The sequence below is a fragment of the Leptopilina boulardi genome, unplaced genomic scaffold, assembly GCF_019393585.1.
Source record: "Leptopilina boulardi isolate dan_hultmark-lab unplaced genomic scaffold, ZJU_Lbou_2.1 LbouV2_144, whole genome shotgun sequence".
NCBI classification, from domain to species: domain Eukaryota; kingdom Metazoa; phylum Arthropoda; class Insecta; order Hymenoptera; family Figitidae; genus Leptopilina; species Leptopilina boulardi.
This window is the reverse complement of record NW_026137690.1, coordinates 2,136,549-2,152,784: the sequence shown is the minus strand read 5'-3', so window position 1 is coordinate 2,152,784 and position 16,236 is coordinate 2,136,549. Positions and strand designations below refer to the sequence as shown.

Sequence of the window (16,236 nt, the reverse complement as noted above, 5' to 3'; positions counted from 1 at the left end):
CTATTAATTAAAAATTAATTAAAGTAAATTAAAGTATAAAAATACTTTAAAACAAAAAAATTCTAATTAATTAATTTTTTAAAAAAAAATTTTATGCGCCAAAAATAATAATAATAATAATAATTTAATAATTCATCAAATACTGAATGTTGGATTTTAAAATTTATTTACAAATTTAGTTTTAGGGTTTTAGTATTTTTATTTCAATAAAACATGAAGGTAAAATTACGATTTTAAATTTTTATTAAATTACAACTTCTATTATTATTAGTATTATTATTATTATTTTTTTTTTTTGCGATATTCAATTTTTATATTCAATTAAAATATTACAAAAAAAAATTTACATTTTAAAAATGAAATTCGCAAATATTTAAAAAAAAATTTCACATTTTCTAGTTGATTTAAAAATGTGGAAAAAGTTGAAATTTGAAAAAATTCATTTAATATTTTAAATTGAATTAAAAAATTTATTTAATAGTTGAATTTAAAAATTTTTGTTAAAAATCGATTTGTAAATTTATTTTAAAAATTAATTTTGAAATTTATTTAATAATTAATTTTGAAATTTATTTAAAAAATTTATTTAAAAATTTAATTTTTGTATTGTAAAAAATTTTTTCCTAAATAAAAATTGCTGGAATATTACGATTTTTAATAGATATTATAACTTCTAGTTGAGGGAACACGAAGCTGTCTGAACGCGACGCGACGCATCGAGTCACAAAAGTAATACGTCAATGACCTCCGGACAGAGTAGAAAAGCTCTCTCTCCCGAGTTCAAGTTCACAAAACATATCTTTATATTTTCTTCATTGTATTTTATTCCCCTTTTTTCTATTGTGCAAATTTTTTTTCTTTTTTTTTACATCACAATTAAAAAATAATTTATTTTCTCTATAATCGATAAAAAAAAAAAAATTTAACCATTCTATTAGCATAAAATTTTCTCTTCTTTACGAATTTTTTTTTTTTTTTTTGAAATAAGATTTTAGTTTAAAAATAAATATTTTCTGAATTTTCGTAATAATATTTTCTTGCGAATTAATCAAAGAATTTTGTATTCCAGAAAGCTTTCTTTTTTCGCGATATAATGTAGGTCATATTGAAATAAGCGTCGTTACAATTTTTTTTTATGTTCCATATTTATCTAATTATTTTTCAACTTGTATTTTACTGACGAGGCGATATACAACTGTTTTTGAATTTGTTTTTGAGGTGGGGAAAATAAAATTGAAATATAAAAAAATTACCAACGTAGAAATCTACATTACCGACTACAATGATGAAACAGTTTTACCTTCAGTCGGTAATGTAGATTTCCATGTCGGTAAATTTTTTTATATTTTTCATATTCCTGTTTTACCATCAGTCGATAATGATCAAAAAAGTTTTCTTGGGTGAAAGTCTGAGCTAATATTAATCCTTAACACCATAGGTCCAGTAGACCTGAGCATTAAATTAATTCTTGTAAAACTAATGAAATTTTCAAAAAAAAATTTACAAATTATTTAAGGTAATGTAGATTTCTATGTCGGTAATTTTTTATATCGTCATTTTTCCTATTATACCATCAGTCGGTAATGTAGATTTCAATGTCGGTAATTGTTTATATTATCATTTTTTGTCTTACCATCAGTCAGTAATGTAGATTTCTATGTTGGTAATAATGAAATGATTTAAAAGTTACCGACATAGAAATCTACATTACCGACTGTCGGTAAAACAGGAAAATAACGATATAAAAAAAATATGTGCAAAAATATATTTTTATAAAAATATATATATTTTTATAAAAATATATTTTTGCACATATTTTTTTCATACATACAATATATATATATATATATTATTCAATTTTTTCTTTAAACAATAGGGATTTTTTTTCATTTCTCAATTTTCCATTTACGCAAAGGTCAATTAGATAACTCTTCCCACCTTTATTTTCTACATCTAACATTAAATTTTTATTCCACTGACCTTAAAAAATCCCTGAATAAAACTAGTTTCATCATTTTTTTTTTTTTAAGAAAAAAAAACTCGTTCTCTAGATTGGATGCGCCATTTTGAATTTTTTAAATCTAACTTCAAATTAAAGATGAAAGTGAAATTTGTAGGCGTTTTAAATTAAATCTTTCACTATTCTAGTAAAATATTTCGCTCTTTCCAAGTGAAAAATTTTTTTTTCCTGTGACTTATTTTTTTTATGTCAAAAAAATTGAGAATTCAATTATAATTTTTTTACAAAAAGTTATAACATAACCTCAAAAAAGTAACATTATTAATTTTACACAATTTTAAAGTTAAATTAAAAACTGTTTGATTTAAAATTCCTTTTAAAAAAACAAGTAATGGGCCATTTTTAGATTATTTAAATTAGCCTAAACTGTGTCAATTTGATATATTTTTAGAAAACAATAATTCCTAACCTAAAAAAGATTCAATGAAATTCAAATGAAAATGAAATTCCTATAATAATATTAATAATTAAAAATATTAATAATAATACTAATAATAATAACAATAGTAGTAAAAATAATATTAATAAAAATAATAATAATAATAATATATTTTTAGAAAACAATAATTTCTAACCTAAAAAAAGATTCAATGAAATTCAAATGAAAATGAAATTCCTATAATAATATTAATGAAAATAATATTAATAATTAAAAATATTAATAATAATACTAATAATAATAACAATAGTAGTAAAAATAATATTAATAAAAATAATAATAATAATATTAATAATAATTTTACAGTAACTTTTTAAAAATAATTTACAGAATATGTTCTACTATTCCTGCAATTTCAGTTTTGTTAAAAATAACAATAATAAAAATTATTCTTTTTTAACAGAAAAAAATACGTTTTAATCCCATATGTTCTAGTGGCAAGAATACCCATTTTTGTAAAATTAATTCACAAAAGAACAATAATAAAAATTACTCTTTTGTAATAATAGAAAAAAATAATCCGATATGTTCTAGTGGCAAGAATACTCATTGTCAGCTGATTTCTAAGCATTCAGGTCTGGGTAGCAAGAGCCCATATTCAGGGTTGGGTAGGTTGGAATTTTTGTCCAACAATAAGGCCGCTTTCACAATCAGCAAAATCGCATCGACGATTTTGTTTTTTTTTAGAATGAGACGATCCATTGCCAACTGTAGACAAAAATTTTTATTTCACGTGTTCCACTATTCGTAAAATTTCAGTTTTGTTAATATTATTAAAATTATAAAACAATTTCACCTAGGAGGATAGAAAATTTTTATTTTTTTTTTAAACAAAACAAATTTTTTTTACAATTTTAATATTATTATCAAGCTAAAATTTTGTAGGAATAGTAAAATATTTGAAATAATTTTTTTGTTTTTCAAAAGTTGGCAATGAATGCGCGCGCATATTTTAAAAATCGTCTTTAAAGTCTCCACTCATTTGTCATAATTCTCGATCAACTACCGCACCCTGTTCTAGTAAAAATTTAGTGACTTTATTGTTAAAATTAAAAGTTACTAAATTTTCACTAGAGCAGGGTGCGGTAGTTAAATTATGACAAATGGCAAGTGAGAGAACAATGGAAACGAACCACGATGCAATTTAGATATTGTGGAAGCAGCCTTATCGTTGGACAAATTTTCTAACCTATCCAACTCTGCTTATAAATTCTTGCTTCCCATTCCTGTTTCTTTACAAATATCAGCTGACATATGATTTTTTGTACTAGAGAATTACACACTAAAAAAAAAAGTAGAATTTTTACCCCAAAATCGATATAAAAAATTAACTGCAACAAATTTTATCCTAGTTGGGGGCGCCACCGTCTATGTGAATTAGCATTAGTTAAAATTACCCGCAACAAAATTTATCCAGCGTTTTTTCTGTGTATTAAAATTAATTGACAATTTTTTCAAGATTTATGCCATGTTTAAATTTTGTAATACTAAATAGTTTAAAACAATTTTTTTTTTATTTAGAATAATTTACGAAGCGTAGAATAAAAAAGAAATTTTTTTTTTGCAATTTTCGTACTATAATAACCTCGGTTGACGCGAGTATATATATATTTATACCTACATTAAAAGAAGGAAACATGGTTTGTGGGTTAAAAAGCATTTTGAGAATTGCTGTTTGCAACATATCCGGCAAATTCTTTACCAAGCACCCTCAAAACTCGACAGAACAATGAAGCTCCGTCTAGTCGTTTCGACTTTTATTACATGACTTCTGCATTTAACTCTCTTTTTCCCTCTCTATATATATAGCTATAGTTCTAATGGTAATCTTTTCATTTTTTTTTCTCTGCCTCTGCGTTTGCATTTTTTTTTCACCCTTCTTCAAATAATGGAACGCATGAATATTCCCCCACAGTAGAAATTTTTTTTTCAGTGTCGAATTAAAAAAAAAAAATTATCGACTTTCTATTTGATTTAATTTATTATAAAATGAATATGATTTTTTGTGTAATTTTTGCTTTTACCACCAATTTTCTCAAAATTCTGATGTACTAGACAATTTTGGAACCCGAAATCGTGTTCAGTGGACAAAAATACATTGGAAACGACTACCATGTCAAAAAGAACGAAAAAAAAATTTTTTTTTGATTCTCTACCCCCACTTTTTTCAAAATTTTCTCTTTTTTTGGGTCCGGCGCATATATGCGTTTCGCAGTGTACGATTCAAGCTTGAATTTGAGATTAAAATCATTGGATTCACTTGAAACTCGTTACTCGGGGGTTTTAAGGGTCGCTGATTACGAATCCGGTGTTAGTTTTTTAAAATTTAAAATGGCGGATCCAATATGGCGGACGAATTTTTAAAAATTCATCGAATTCGCTTGAAAATCGGTAATCGGGGGTTTTTGGGGTCGCTGATAACGAATCTGGTATTAGTTTTTCAAAATTCAAAATGGCGGATCCAATATGGCGGACCAATTTTTAAAAATTCATCGAATTCGCGTGAAATTTGTTACCTGGGGGTTTTTGGGGTCGCTGATTACGAATCCGGTGTTAGTTTTTCAAAATTCAAAATGGCGGATCCAATATGGCGGACCAATTTTTAAAAATTCATCGAATTCGCTTGAAAATTGTTAACTGGGGGTTTTTGAGGTCGCTGAACACGAATCCGGTGTTAGTTTTTCGAAATTCAAAATGTCAGATCAAATATGACGGACGAAAATTTTAAAAAATCGTAAAAATAGCTTAAAACTCGTTACGCGGGGGTTTTTGGGGTCGCTGATTACGAATCTGGTATTAGTTTTTCAAAATTCAAAATGGTGGATCCAATATGGCGGACCAATTTTTAAAAATTCATCGAATTCGCGTGAAACTTGTTATTTGGGGGTTTTTGGGGTCGCTGAACACGAATTTGGTGTTAGTTTTTCGAAATTCAAAATGTCAGATCCAATATGGCGGACGAAAATTTTAAAAAATCGTAAAAATAGCTTAAAACTCGTTACGCGGGGGTTTTTGGGGTCGCTGATTACGAATCCGGTATTAGTTTTTCAAAATTCAAAATGGCGGATCCAATATGGCGGGCGAATTTTTAAAAATTCATCGAATTCGCTTGAAACTTGTTACTTGGGGGTTTTTTGTGGTCGCTGATTACAAATTTGATGTCAGTTCTTTAATATAAATAGAATAGAAATTTTTTTTACTAAATATTTGTTAACTAAGAATTTTGTTATGTTAAAAATTCTCTCTTAAATGAAAATACAAAATTTCTTTTTATGCATTTTTTCCATTAATAAATTTTTCTGTTTTTTTTTTGTTTATTTTTTTCTTACTTTTTTTTTTCTTTATTTTCTCCTTTTTTCTTATTAATATTGCGTTTTTTGATGTCTCAACAAATACTTTATCTCCGCAACTACAATTTAACTTGTGTGTCAAGATAAGGCAAAAATCTCATAGAAAAATGGTCTTCCAAATGTCTCTCGGGATAAATGTCTCTCTCTCTCTCTCTCTTCTCTCTCTCTCTCTCTCAAGAGACGTTACTCATCTTTTTGAAAAGAATGTTTCTTGGTGAGAGAGGGCAAACAGAATGAGCCAAAGCCGCAATGCGCATATTCGACGTGCTCGGAAATTTACATTGAAATAATAAAAAAAAAAAGAAAAATAAAATCCCTTTTTTTGCAAAAGAAAAAAAAATCTAAAATTACGTAAAATTGGTAACAAATAAAAAAAAAATTATTTTCTTCTCAAAAAGCAATTTTTTTTTTTTGTATTGTTTGTGTTATAAAAAAAAAATTCGAGGAATTATTTTTTTATTTTTCTGATCGTATATTATTATTATTATTATTTTACTAGTTTTTTTCGTCACACGATTCCGAAAAATCAAAAAACACTATTCTTTCACTTATAATGTAATCAAAATATAATAAATCTATTTTTATATTTCTCAACTATACTTACACCACCAATCTCGCGAGAAATATTTGTCAGTCGAATTTTAACCGGGCAACGATAAAGTCGGAATTTTTTTTTTTTTTTTTCCCCCCTTAAAAGTGGCGAAACAATATTTTGTTTTGATAGTGATTTCGCGATGGGTCGTATACTTCGACTTAATTGGCTCGGCAAGTATTCATAAAAAAAAAAAAAAAAGAAAAAAAAAATTATTTTATCTTCCTATCTCTCGTAAAATGTATTTTATCATTTTTATCATTTTATCATCATGTATAACATTTTTATTTTACATTTATTTTTATATTATTTTAAATTCTCGTTTTTTTTCCTAATTTTTTTGTTTTTATATTTTTCTTTTTTACCACTAGAAATTTAAATCTTTTATATAGAAAATAATAATTTTTAAAGTGAAAAAAATAAAGTGTACAATGTATTTTGATTTTTAAAATTCACGTAAAGCATCTATATGAAAGTTTTGAAATTACGAGAAGAAAACATTGTTTTGGCCCAATGCCAAATCACACTATAGACGCGATAAAAATGAGAAAAATTTGTCGAGCATGTGGAAACTGATTCTGTGTGGTTTATATATATATATATATATATATATAGTAAATAAAAGTTGAGATTTAATTTTCCCTTGCCAATATTGTTCATTTGTCCCACATTCATCCCATAGGTCGTTTATTTTTATTTTTTTTTTTATTTCAAAGCGTTAAAATTATAATTAAGTTTGGATTTTTCTGAGAAACTATTCAACGGATTCATTTCAATTCCCATAATGATTTTTTTTTTTTTTTAATATATATATATTTCTTCAATAACGTCCTTCCTCCACATGAGGGACCTTGGTAATTTTGGATCTCGTCCAAAATAGAATTCTCGTCTTTTGACGATTATCAAATTCCAGCTTTGATAAATTTCCACATTTTGTTTTTTTTTTTTTTTTGTTTTTGTGTTTTTTATGTGACGCGAGAAACGGTACATATCTTAGAAAGAAAAATTTTTAGGTTATGTTTGTTGAAAATACAATAAAAGAACTTTTAATCAAGTCATTAAACATAACCTAACTCTTTTTTTTAAAAAAAACAATATTTAACAAAATATGGAAAATATTTTGATTTTTATTTAATAAAATTGAAAATAAATCACTAAACATAACCTAACATTTATTTTGCCGACGAATTTTGTTAACATTTGAGATCCTACATTTAAAATAAAATGACTACCCAGCCCTGTGGACTAACCATTTTTTTTTCTATCGTCCCTTCTTTCGTCCATAAAAACCGTTTAAACTGATAAACATAACCTCAAACTAAAAAGTAGTTTATAACATAATTAAAATATTGAAAAATTGATTTCACTTAAAATTTGTAAAAACAATTTTAAAAAAAAAATTATTTTTCACTTAAATATTTAGATATATTTAATTGAAATAATTTAAAATTATTTTTTTTTTTTGGTTTTACAGAGTCGAAGAAGGAAAAGACTGAACAGAATGCAAATGGCGGTATATCGTCGAACGATCCGTCAGCAAATCAAGGCGGTGCGATACCAGGTTCGGGTCCTGGTTCGTGTCCAACAATTCAAGTGGACCAGCAAAAGCCAAATAGGCCCAATACACTTGATCCAAGAACCAGGCTGACGAATCGAAGAATCATCATGCTCGGTGGTGAGCAAGAGGGATGGAATAATTCCATTTCACAGCGTTCTATTTCCAAGTCTTATCAGATAAATGAAGACTCGTCGACACGAGATCCTACAATTTCCCCAGGTTAGGGATTGTCGTCCAACCTGAGAACTGAGAAAAGCATTTTTCTTTTTTTTTTTTAACGATATATAAAGTAATACTTACTATGAATATTTCTCCACATATTAGGGATGTTGGAATTTTTTTGGGAGCAAAAAAATATCAAATTTTGAGGGGGGATGGAAAAGTGTAAATTTGTTATGGAATGACCCCAAAAAAAAATTCAAAAAACAGTTATAACTTTCAAAAAAATTACCGAATCGTTATAAAACATGGTAATTATGTTATTTGCCATGAATAAAAACTTTAAAAAGCAAAAAATTCAAATTTAGAAAAAAAAAACAAAAAATTATTATGGAATGACCCCAAAAAAAATCCAAAAAAACGGTTATAACTTCTATAAAAATTAACGGATCGTTATGAAATTTGAAAAATATGTTTTTTGCTATGAATTATACCCTTTAAAGACTAAAAATACAAATTTAGGGAAAAAAACAAAAAATTATTACGGAAAAACTCGAAAAAATTCGAAAAAAACCGTTTGGAAATTTCGAACAAATTGACGGATCGTTACGTAACTTAGTAGTTATATTGTTTGCTATGAATAAACTTTTTATAAGGCGAAAAAATACAAAGGGAAAAAAAACCGAAAACTTATTACGGAATGACCCAAAAAAAAAAATCAAAAAAACGTATATAACTTCTAAAAAAATTCACCGAATTCTTATGAAACTTTGTAAATATGTTTTTTCCTATGAATTAAACCCTTTAAAAACGAAAAATACAAATTTGGAGAAAAAAGCATTCACCTATTACGGAATGACCCAAAAAAAAATTTTTTAAAAACGGTTAAAACTTCTAAACGAATTAATGAATCGTTATAAAAATTTGTAATTACGTTTTTTGCTGTAAATAACATCCTTTAAAGGCGAAAAAATTCAAATTTAGAAAGAAAAGCGAAAACTTATTACGGAATGACCCCAAAAAAATCCAAAAAACGGTTATAATTTCTAAACGAATTAATGAATCGTTATAAAATTTGTAATTACGGTTTTTACTATAAGTAACAACCTTTAATACAAAAAAATTCAAATTTAGGGAAAAAAGTGTACAATTGTTACGGAATGACCCAAAAAAAAAAATTCAAAAAACGGTTATAAGTTCTAAAGAAATTAACGGATGGTCATGGAATTTGATAATTATGTTCCTTGCAATGGCTAACAACTTTTAAAGACAAAAAAATTATAAATTTAAAAAAAAAACGTAAAATTATTACGGAATGACCCCAAAAAAATCCAAAAAAATGTATGTAACTTTTAAACGAATTAATGAATCTTTATAAAAATTTGCAATTACGTTTTTTTGCTACTATTACCACCCTTTAATGGCGAAAAAAATTCTAATTTAGGAAAAAAAAGCAGAAAATTATTATGGAATGACCCCAAAAAAATCCAAAAAACGGTTATAATTTCTAAACGAATTAATGAATCGTTATAAAATTTGTAATTACGTTTTTTACTATAAGTAACACCCTTTAGTACAAAAAAATTCATATTTAGGGAAAAAAGTGTACAATTGTTACGGAATGACCCCAAAAAAAAATTCAAAAAACGATTATAAGTTCTAAAGAAATTCACGGATGGTCGTGGAATTTGATAATTATGTTCCTTGCAATGGCTAACAACCTTTAAAGACAAAAAAATTAAAAATTTTGAAAAAAAACGTAAAATTATTACGGAATGACCCCAAAAAAATCCAAAAAAATGTATGTAACTTTTAAACGAATTAATGAATCTTCATAAAAATTTGTAATTACGTTTTTTTGCTACTATTACCACCCTTTAATGGCGAAAAAATTCTAATTTAGGAAAAAAAAGCAGAAAATTATTATGGAATGACCCAAAAAAAAAAATCCAAAAAACGGTTATAACTTCTAAAGAAATTAACGGATCTTTATGAAACTTAATAATTATGTTTTTTATCAAGAAGATATCCTTTTAAAATCAAAAAAACACAAATTTAGGGAAAAAAACGTAAAATTATTATGGAATGACCCCAAAAAAATCCAAAAAAAGGTTATAACTTCTAAAGAAATTAATGGATCTTTATAAAAGTTGATAATTATGTTCTTTGCAATGACTAACAACCTTTAAAGACGAAAAATACAAATTTTTGAAAGAAAAGTTAACACTTGTTACGGAATGACCCCAAAAAAAAATCCAAAAAGCGCTTTTAAAATCTAAAAAAAATTAACGAATCGTTATGAAACTTGGTAATTATGTGATTTGCTATAAATAAAATCTTTTAAAGACAAAAAATTTAAATTTAGAAAAAAAAACGTAAAATTATTACGGAATGACCCCAAAAAAAATCAAAAAAATGTATGTAACTTTTAAACGAATTAATGAATCTTTATAAAAATTTGCAATTACGTTTTTTTGCTACTATTACCACCCTTTAATGGCGAAAAAATTCTAATTTAGAAAAAAAAAGCAGAAAATTATTATGGAATGACCCAAAAAAAAAAAATCCAAAAACGGTTATAACTTCTAAAGAAATTAACGGATCTTTATGAAACTTAATAATTATGTTTTTTATCAAGAAGATATCCTTTTAAAATCAAAAAAACACAAATTTACGAAAAATAGAAAAACATTGTAACGGAATGACCCCAAAAAAAATCCAAAAAACTCTTATAACTTCTAATGAAATTAACGTATCTTTATGAAACTTGATAATTATGTTATTTACTAAGAATATAACCTTTTAAAATCAAAAAATACAAATTTTGAAAAAAAATTCCAAAAACTTATTTTACCGAATGACCCCAAAAAAAAAAATCCAAAAAACGGTTATAACTTCTAAAGAAATTAACGAATCGTTATGGAACTTGATAATTATCTTCTTTGCAATGACTAATAACCTTTAAGGGCAAAAAAATTATAAATTTCGAAAAAAAATTTCAAAAACTTATTACGGAATGTCTCAAAAGAAATTTTTTTTTTTTTTTTTATAAATTCCAGACTGAAAAAATTTCAACAGAGGATATAAAATGTGGAGAATATTTATATGCGGTTCTAACATTGACACTAACTTTAATAATAATAATAATAACAATAATAATAATTGGTGAAGGCGGGGTAATTTGACACACCATGGGGCAAATTCGAACAAGAAATATTTCAACTCTACCCCGTGCTGTTGCTTATTAACTCCATAATTCTTTTTCTATCAAACGTTCTGGTTGGAATACGATTCTTGTTTCAAAAATTTCACTTCTTGAAACTTAACCTAATTCTCCTTTTACAAAACAGCTTCCTAACATTTTTTTTTTCTAATTATTATTATTATTTTCTTTCTTCTTTTCCTATTAAGAACCATTTCCTTTCTCTATTTTATTTTTATGAGAAATTTTTCTTCTTTTTTTTTCTTGGGTGAAAATTTGGTTTTTATTTTCTCTATTTCAAATATTATTTGAAATTTATTTAATTTATTTGGAAAAATTATTATTTATTTTGTAGGAAAATTATTTTATTTCAAAAATTGTTTATTTTATTTGGAAAATTATTTTATTTGAAAAATTATTTATTTTATTTAGAAAATTATTTATTTATTTTTTTTAGGAAAAGTATTTTATTTGGAAAATTATTTATTTTATTTGAAAAATTGTTTATTTTATTTGCAGAATTATTTATTTTATTTAGAAAATAATTATATATTTTTTTAAGAAAAGTATTGTATTTGGAAAATTATTTCTTTTTTTAGGAAAAGTATTTTATTTAGAAAATTATTTATTTTTGTAGGAAAATTATTTATTTTATTTGGAAAATTATTTATTTTATTAGGAAAATTATTTATTTTATTTGGAAAATTATTTATTTTTGTAGGAAAATTATTTTTTTTTTTTTTGGGGAAAAAAAAAAAATTCATTACTTTGTTCACAGTTGAGAGAGGTGGTCTTCATCCCAACGATGAACAGCAAATTATTGAAAGATGCTTCCCTCTACCATCCCCGGGCAATTTGATGCTGTCGGAACTTCCGGAGCCGCCGATTCCTCTCAGCGAAATTGGACCTATTCCCCCGCCTCCAATGTTTAGTTCTCCAAGTCCCACGTCTCTTTCCAGACAGCAGCAACAGCAGCAGCAACAGTCGATGCCCCTTTCTGACTGCGAGGACGATGGTAAATTCAAATTTTCCCATTTTTTTTTTTTTTTTTTTTTTGCTTTTATCAATAAATTTACACAATTAATTATATTGATTTTTTATTTGACTGACAATAAATATTTTGTCATTAATTTTAATTATTAATTGATTAAATTAACAATTTAATTATTTAATTAATTTTCAATTTATTTATTTTAATTAATTTTTATAATTAATTTAATGTTGAAATAATTAAAATAAATAAATTGAAAAATTAATTAATTTAATAAATTAAAAACAAAAAATACCTATTACTGTTTTAAGTACAAAATTTATAAACTGAATAAATAAATAAAATTGTATCTCTTTTAAAATTACAAATTATTTTGAAAATTTAAATCTAAAAATTCTTTGCAAAATTAATTATTTTCAAATAATTTGAATAAAATTCTTCGCCAATTTAATAATTTTCAAATAATATTAATCAAATTTAAATATAATTTTTATCTAATTTTTTTCAAAAAAATTTAAATTTTTTTAAATAAAATATTCAACCTATTTCCTACAAAATACTTTTTTTTTCCTGTAAATATGAATAAAAAAAAAAAAAAAAAAAAAATGGCATTTTTTTAGATGAGGACGCTGACGTTGAGGATGAGGACGACAGTATGTACGGTTTTCGAAATGTTTATCCTGATCCTGTATTCGACACTTCACGAGTCGAGGAAATTCCCGCGAAGGAGCCCAAATTTCATGCCATGCCCCTGAAAAGTGCTCTAAAAAAGAAAGGACCCGGTAGTGGACCTGGAACCCCTCAAAATACTCCAACGCAGGAAAATAGGCCGCTCACACTTCGTCAAGAACTCCATGCATCATTCAAGTAAGAAACACAAAAAAAAAAAATTGTCAAAAGAAATTTTAATTTCTATTGTGTTTGATCCTAAACTCGATTTTTCCTTCCTTTTTGTTTTTTATTTCAATTTACAATCTGTTGTCTCAAGATAGTTTTACGTTATTGAACTTAAAAAATGAATAATAAATAAGTAAAAATTAATAGAAAATATTTTTAAAAAAATCGGTTGAAAAATTGTATTAAAAAAAAAGAAAAAATTAATATCGAATTCTTTTGTTTCGGTTTTTTGAATAAAAATTCAATTTAAATAATCGTTTGGAAAAAAGAAACACAAGGCCAATTAATTTAAAAATTTTTTGTTTTAGATGTTTTTTTTTTTTAAATATTAAGAAAATTTCTAGAAATTGGAATTTTATTTATTATTGTAATAGTTTGAATTTTTTTTTTCGAATTTACATTTGTTTAATAATTAAAATAAAATGCTTTTTTTTCTTGAATTTCAAAAAAATTATTTTCGCGAAAAAATGTTTTATTTCTGTAAAATGATTTTATGGAATTAAAAAGGCGTACAGGCCGTGGAATTTTTTTTACATTTTTTTTTTTTTTTTTACAAAATTTTTAAACAAAATACATTTCTTTAGTATTTAATGCAGATATTCTTCAGATCTTCTTTATTTCAATTATTTAACAAATTTTTAACTAAAATTCTTCACAAAATTAATAATTTTTAATAATTTTAATGAAATTCTACGAAAATTCAATTATCTGAAAGAATTTTTCAATTAAAAACTTTTGAAATTCAATATTTTTATGTAATTTCTAATAAATTCTTCGTCAACAAAAATCACTAAAAATTTCTTTTTTTATAATTATTGTCTGAAATTTAACACAATCTTTTAAAGTTCAATTATTTTCCAAAATTTCAATTGAAAATCAATTATTTTCAAAATTTTCAAAAAATTTAATTCCAAAATCAATTAAAATTCAATTTTTTTCAAAAATTACAATAAAAATTCAATTATTTTCAAATTTTTCAATTCAAAACAAACTAAAATTCAATTATTTAAAAAATTTTAATTCAAAATCAATAAAAATTCAATTATTTAAAAAATTTTAATTCAAAATCAATAAAAATTCAATTATTTAAAAAATTTTAATTCAAAATCAATTAAAATTCAATTTTTTTAAAAATTTTGTAATTAAAAATCAACTAATTTTTTTTCAAAATTATTAATTCAAAAATCAACTAAAATTCAATTATTTTCAAAATTTCTAAAAATTTAAATTCAAAAATCAATGAAAATTCAATTATTTTCAAAAGTATTCATTCAAAATCAACTGAAATTGAATTATTTTCCAAAATTTCAATTCAAAATTAATTAAAATTCAATTGTTTTCAAAAATTTCAATTGAAATTCAATTATTTTCCAAAATTTCAATTCAAAATTAATTAATATTTAATTGTTTTCAAAAATTTCAATTAAAATTCAACTATTTTCAAAATTTTCAAAAATTTTAATTCCAAAATCAATTAAAATTCAATTTTTTTCAAAAATTACAATAAAAATTCAATTATTTTTAAATTTTTCAATTCAAAACCAACTAAAATTCAATTATTTAAAAAATTTTAATTCAAAATCAATTAAAATTCAATTTTTTTTTTAAATTTTGTAATTAAAAATCAACTAATTTTTTTTTCAAAATTATTAATTCAAAAATCAACTAATTTTTTTTCAAAATTATTAATTCAAAAATCAACTAAAATTCAATTATTTTCAAAATTTCTAAAAATTTAAATTTAAAAATCAATGAAAATTCAATTATTTTCAAAAGTATTTATTCAAAATCAACTAAAATTGAATTATTTTCCAAAATTTCAATTTAAAATCAAGTAAAATTCAATTTTTTCAAAATAATTAATTCAAAATCAACTAAAATTCAATTATTCAAAAAAATTTAATTCAAAATCAATTAAAATTTAATTATTTTCAAAATTTTCAACTGAAATTTAAATATTTTCTAAAATTTCAATTCAAAATTAATTAAAATTTAATTGATTTCAAAAATTTTTAATTGAAATTCAATTATTTTCAAAATTTTCAAAAATTTAAATTCTAAAATCAATTGAAATTAAATTCTTTTTAAAAATTTCAATAATAATTCAATTATTTTCAAATTTTTCAATTCAAAGCCAACTAAAATTCAATTATTTAAAAAATTTCAATTTAAAATCAATTAAAATTCAATTTTTAAAAAAAAATTTTAATTAAAAATTAACTAAAATTTATTTCAAAATTATTAATTCGAAACCAACTAAAATTCAATTGTTTTCATTAATTTCGATTTAAAAGCTTGTAAAATTTTCCATCTAAAATTTTTTTTTAAATTTTATTATTTCAATTACATATAATTCTTTTGAAATTCAATTATTTTTAATAATATTTATAACATTCTTCGAAAATTCAACTATGTGAAACCATTTTTTATTAAAAAAATTTTCAATTATTGTTTTTTTTGTCTACAATTTCTAATAAATTTTTTTAGTAAAATCATAAAAAATTTTCAATTAAAAATCACTTGTAGTTCAATTAATTTCAAAAATAAAAATTTTTAAATCTTTGAAAATTCAACTACTTTAGAAAATGTTATTGAAAATAATTTGATAAATTATTTTTAGTTCTGTAATATTTAATTATTGTCTGAAAATTAAGAAAAATCTTTGGAAATTCAATTATTTCTAAAAATTTCAACTCTAACTCTTCCTAAATTAGTATTATTTAAAAAAAAAATAATTTTTATTTAAAAATTTGTAAAACTTAATTAAGTATTGCCTGAAATTTTTTTTCGATCATCAAAACTAAAAACTATGAGAAAATTTTGAAATTTGAAATAATTTGCTTAAATCAGATTTGAAAAAAAATTATAAAAATGGAAAGTTAAGAATTTTTTTTTCGAAATTTGTTCTACTAAAATAGAATTTTGAAAATTTTTTCTTTTAGTTCGATTATGAAATAGAAATAAATTTTTTTTTGATAATATTCATTATAGAATTATTCTCATTACAGAATTAATAAAATGAATTTAA

General features: G+C 23.3%; 1 protein-coding gene across 1 annotated transcript in view; it reads left to right on the top strand.

The window, feature by feature from the left end:
* The window catches only part of LOC127291612 (phosphatase and actin regulator 4-like), a 181,937-nt gene that overhangs the window by 142,820 nt on the left and 22,881 nt on the right, over positions 1-16,236 (top strand). The window contains exons 5-7 of the mRNA XM_051320815.1: positions 7,876-8,178; positions 12,099-12,335; positions 12,932-13,178. Coding sequence (XP_051176772.1) covers positions 7,876-8,178; positions 12,099-12,335; positions 12,932-13,178 — 787 coding nt within the window. The remainder of the gene's footprint in view (positions 1-7,875; positions 8,179-12,098; positions 12,336-12,931; positions 13,179-16,236) is intronic.